This window comes from Limulus polyphemus, unplaced genomic scaffold (assembly GCF_000517525.1).
Source record: "Limulus polyphemus unplaced genomic scaffold, Limulus_polyphemus-2.1.2 Scaffold258, whole genome shotgun sequence".
Lineage (NCBI taxonomy): Eukaryota > Metazoa > Arthropoda > Merostomata > Xiphosura > Limulidae > Limulus > Limulus polyphemus.
Genome location: NW_013665868.1, coordinates 83232 through 88024, shown reverse-complemented (window position 1 = coordinate 88024; position 4793 = coordinate 83232). Strand labels below are relative to the sequence as shown.

Genomic DNA, 4793 nt, shown 5'->3' with positions numbered 1-4793 from the left:
TAATGTGACGGTCAATCCCACTATTTATTGGTAAAAGAGTAGCCCAAGAGTTGGCGGTGGTATGGTGATGATTAGCTGCCTTCCCTCTAGTCTTACACTGCTAAATTAGGAACAGCTAGCGCAGATAGACCTCGTGTAGCTTTGCGCGAAATTCAAAACAATCAAATCTTTTTATTTCACTTCAACTAAGCTCCTATTAATAACAAAAACATGCATTTAAAGTGAAATAAATTGAAAAACCAACCACCTAGCGATGACGATAGATTAGTTGACGAAACTTGTTTCTGATTATTTTAGATAAAGTTGAAAATACTAATGAGTCGTATTAGAAAGTAATGAATACCTGTAACGAATATTAGGCTTCAGTAGATCCACTTGATTAAATAATATCAGGTGATATCACACCTAAGTATGTTAAAACAAGACAACTAACACTTACAGATGGAAATTTATGGTAGAAAAAAAAGTTTAAAAACTGTACTGGGTAGCTGGTAAGTGGACAGCCTTGTCTCGCAACTCCACAGGATCGTTTTGCAGCCATATAAGTTGATAAAAAGCCATTATCCCCCTTTCAGCAAAACTTAAAAAGCATTTGTGTATTCACTGACTTGAAAAGTACCAGCACCATCGCATCATGTTTTAAAGATGGTTTTTATATCATTCCATGCAAAAATATTTATCGGACGTAACACAAAAGTCGTAGTGCTAGTTCATTGATAATATGATTTTGATAATATTGAAGAAAGACATGTCTTTATGATAGGTATCAGTGACTGATTAATATTGACAGTAGTTTTCGAATGTGGGAAAGGGCTGACATTATAAATAAATAACTGAGTTCCAGTGTAACTTGATGATATTGATCAAAACATTTAAAATATTCAAAATTACTGTTTTTATTATGTAACAGTATTATCGATTTCCCATTTCATTCACTTATCGAAAATTTTCAACTCTTATTTTGATGGTGAAAATAAAGTTCAATAAAAATATTAATATCAAAATTGCATAATTTCAGTTCTCAACAACGCATACCTTAATCAAAATCAATATCGGTAATACATGTTGAAAAGATTAAGCTGCAAATTTGGTCATTCACTATTGGTTTGGTAGGTAGCGCTGTATGGTACCGGTACAAACTTCTGCCAAAGTAGAGGTAAGGTTATGTAAAATATTCAGTTTAAGGGTATTTTACTGTACGGTTCGTGCAAATTGTAAGTAGTTACTGAAACCTAAATTCAGTACGAAAAATTAAAATGTATGCTACAAGGTAGGCCAGTCATCCAAAGAGGTAGAACAGAAATAAACGCGCAACTTTTGATTTCAACTTCAAGTGGAAAGAACTTAGAAATAGAATACTGAACAGTGTGTTTGACGAAGTTATGCTTAAAACTTAAGTATTAATATTACTGCTAGTACTATTACTTAGTATTACAATTTACAGTAGTAATACGACGTTGGAATCACCGAGTGCGACGTTACACGACCAGATTTTGAACTCCGAGAAAAGAGCAACTTTTTTCTTGAAATTGAATATCATGACGGGAAATTCTTGCATTGTGGTAATTGTTTTTTAAATATAAGTTATAAGGCTTTATTTTAATTACAATAATAGGGCAAACGAAGGCATCATTGTTTGAAATTGAAGGTGCAGAGATAATCCTATTGAGTACTGAATTGAAGACTACATCATGACATCGTTGGACATTGCTTTTAGTTTAAGTTGTATTGTAAATTTATAATTAATCAAGTTTAAACATTTTTACGTATAGTTGGGCTGTATGTGAAATGAAATCTAGGAACTCAAGAGGCTGTTTTATGACAGTACAGTATATCTCTGCTTTTCTGTTAAATTCATTGAAATTGTGCAAGCTAGCAGCAGTAATATTTGCACATACATGTAACATGATGTATGAAAAACAATTTAAATAAACATCATTCAGTTCTTCCAGACTGTCCTCACACACCCACTCTTGAGAAAGAGAAAATCTGCCCTATATCTTTCAGGTTCTTGTAGATTATTTTGTAAAGTACTGGCCTCTATTACTACTGGTACAACTGCTGTTGGAAATTCATTTCATAAGCCAAGAAAACCCAATTAAAACTAGATGTATTTCTGCATGTTCTGTTTCAAGAGTAAATAAAACCAGAATTAAGAGTAACAAATATTTTTATTTCTTGTTTTTGAAGTTCATATGTCATGCTATGTTGTAGCCTACAGGGTGCATAATTCTTTTCATGATTTGTGGCATGCATATGTTTTACTGACATCATGACAGTACAAATTACAGTGTTAAGTATCTCTTATGTGATGTAATTTTAGTGTATACTGACTGACTGACAGACAATGAACTATGGTATAATGGTGCAAGTGATTAAAACAGGTGACCCCCACCAGGTGGCCTTTGGCCCCCTTTCAGGGAAATACAACAGTCTTAACAGCAGCCTACCCTGCTGTTTCAAAGTATTAAACTTGTGTCCTCTTGTCCTGTTTTGTTAAAAATATAGCACAAAGAAATCAGAGGCTTTTATTTTATCCATCCACCAGATATTCTAGTGAACTTCTATAAAATCACTTTATCCTTTTCTTTTTCAAGAGAAAAAGCCTATTCTTTTAAAATAATTCTTTCATCTGAACCGTTTCCAATAAGTTAGTATCCTTTTTAACATAAAGACACCAAAACTACAATATTCCAGGTGAGTCTTAACCAATGATTTGTTTAGTGATAATTACCTTTTTTGACTTATAATAAATATTTTTCTATATGCATCCTAAAATTTTATTAGCTTTGCCACTAGCAACAGAGCACTGCATCAATCATAGATTCAATGCATTCTTCAGTTACACCATTGAGTGACTTCCCTTCTGTATTAAACGTGCAATCTAAACTATAATTCAGATACACTTATTATAATTAAAGGAAATTTGCTGATTATTTGTCCAAGTAACTAATTGATCCAAGTTGATTCATAGTGCTTCAACATCTTTAATACAGCTAGAAATGCCCAAGAGTTTAATGTCCTTGATAACTCTACTAATAATATCATCATCAATATACTTGATGTAAAGAAGAGAAAGCAAAGTCCCAAACACAGATCCCCGAGGTACTGTACTAGTAATAAAGGTCCAGTTTGACTAACCTCAGTTGATAACCTTTTGCTTTCTCCCATATAACTACTATATGATTTAATTTACTAGCCTTTCCACAACTTCCATCAGTGTGATACTTTTTAAAATAATTAGTAATAAAATCTAAGCATACTATTTTCATATCTTTTATACCATCAAGGTAATAAGTACCATCCTAGAAACAGATTAGTAAGACATGATTTCCCGTTAGTGAATTCATGTTGGCTTTCTTTTATATCATATTTCATTAAGTAATTTGGAAAAGCTTCTTTTATGAGAATCTCTAGAATTGTTAACATCCAAGCAGTAAGGAACCATTTGTTTTTGCAAGGAATCCTCATCACCACCCCTCCCTCATGAAAATAGTAATATAAAACAATCCACAACCTTTGACTTACTTTTAAAACCCTAGGAAAATCTAGTCTGGTCCTTGAGCTTCATCTGTTTCCAATTTGTAATATTTAAGTTTGTACTTCTCTTTTTATTTGTAAATGTTTCCAGTTTACCAATTCTAGTTACAATAAATAAATGGTGTTACATATTTAACTCTAGATTTACAAATAGAACTCAGCTGGGCCCTATCAGTTATTTAAATACATTGTTCTAAACTGTTTATATGACAAATGACATCTGAGTCTATGACTTTGTGATTGCAGCATCCCTTGTAAAATGCAGATCTCAAGAATATCATTAGTAAATCCCACTAATTACTGCTGGTTTCATGTACAGGAAATTGGCGATTTCACTAAATTTTTTAACAGTTTTTTATACTGAATGTTGTAACAGGTAAAAGCATAAAATTATTTATGATGTAATATGTGAACCCCACAGGTGGTGAATGATGTAAAACAAGTCTGTAATTTTAGGGTTAAAAGTTATTCCTCTAAAGCCTTATTATATATGACTAGCAGGTGCCCATTGAAACAATTCAACAGTATTTTTCTTAAAATAGTGATGAATATATATGTATATATAAAATGTGCAGTCAACCCAATCCCTTGGATCAAAGTGTATATGCAACATGATTGTCTAGTGGGCCATGTACAACAGTTTTTCGTCCCATGTACTATTTCAATAAAGAAAATTATATTGTGTTTGTTTTTAAGCAAAAAAGTCTGACTTCAATCCATTGTTGTCAAAAATGTTTGGTTTTGATGTAGTCAGTATATCCAACATGTCAGATATAAAAAAACTGTTTAGTGTAGGTAGTATTAATTTATTTATTTTGTGAGTTAATACTTTATGATTGTGTAGTTTTTATAATACAAGAGTTAAAAGCAGACGATTATTTGGAAGTAGGCCTATATGCGAAAAGCAGACGATTATTTGGAAATGGGCTTATATACAAAAAAGCAGACGATTATTGGAAGTAGGCCTAAATGCGAAAAAGCAGATGAGTATCGAAAGTTCAGGATACAACTGAGGTAACTCACGAGGCAGTGTAATTTAATTATACCCTGATACTGCTGTGATAAAGAGAAAATAAAAAGAGAGTGAAGAAAAGGAGTAAGTGAATTATACACTGATAGTGTTTAATATAAAAATAGAGAAAAATAAGGTCGGCTTATCAACTGAATTCTAAAGTAATTGAATTGGCCTAAGTGGACTTTGACAAGAAGAAGAGAACTGTATAGTATTAAGATACAACTATGATATACATAGT

The 4793-nt window shown here is 32.1% G+C and overlaps 1 protein-coding gene across 5 annotated transcripts in view; it reads left to right on the top strand.

Annotated features, from left to right (window-relative positions):
- Window positions 1-1066: 1066 nt before the first annotated feature.
- LOC106478876 (hypoxanthine-guanine phosphoribosyltransferase-like) overlaps window positions 1067-4793 on the top strand; it is a 41031-nt gene continuing 37304 nt past the window's right edge. For 2 of the 5 annotated variants that reach the window (XR_002610000.1, XM_022382557.1), the window contains exon 1: window positions 1067-1156. Coding sequence is in view for 4 of the 5 variants with exons in the window: in XM_022382557.1 (XP_022238265.1) it covers window positions 1124-1156 (33 nt within the window). In the remaining variant the exon portion in view is untranslated. The other 3 variants (XM_022382558.1, XM_022382561.1, XM_022382559.1) reach the window with 2 other exon arrangements.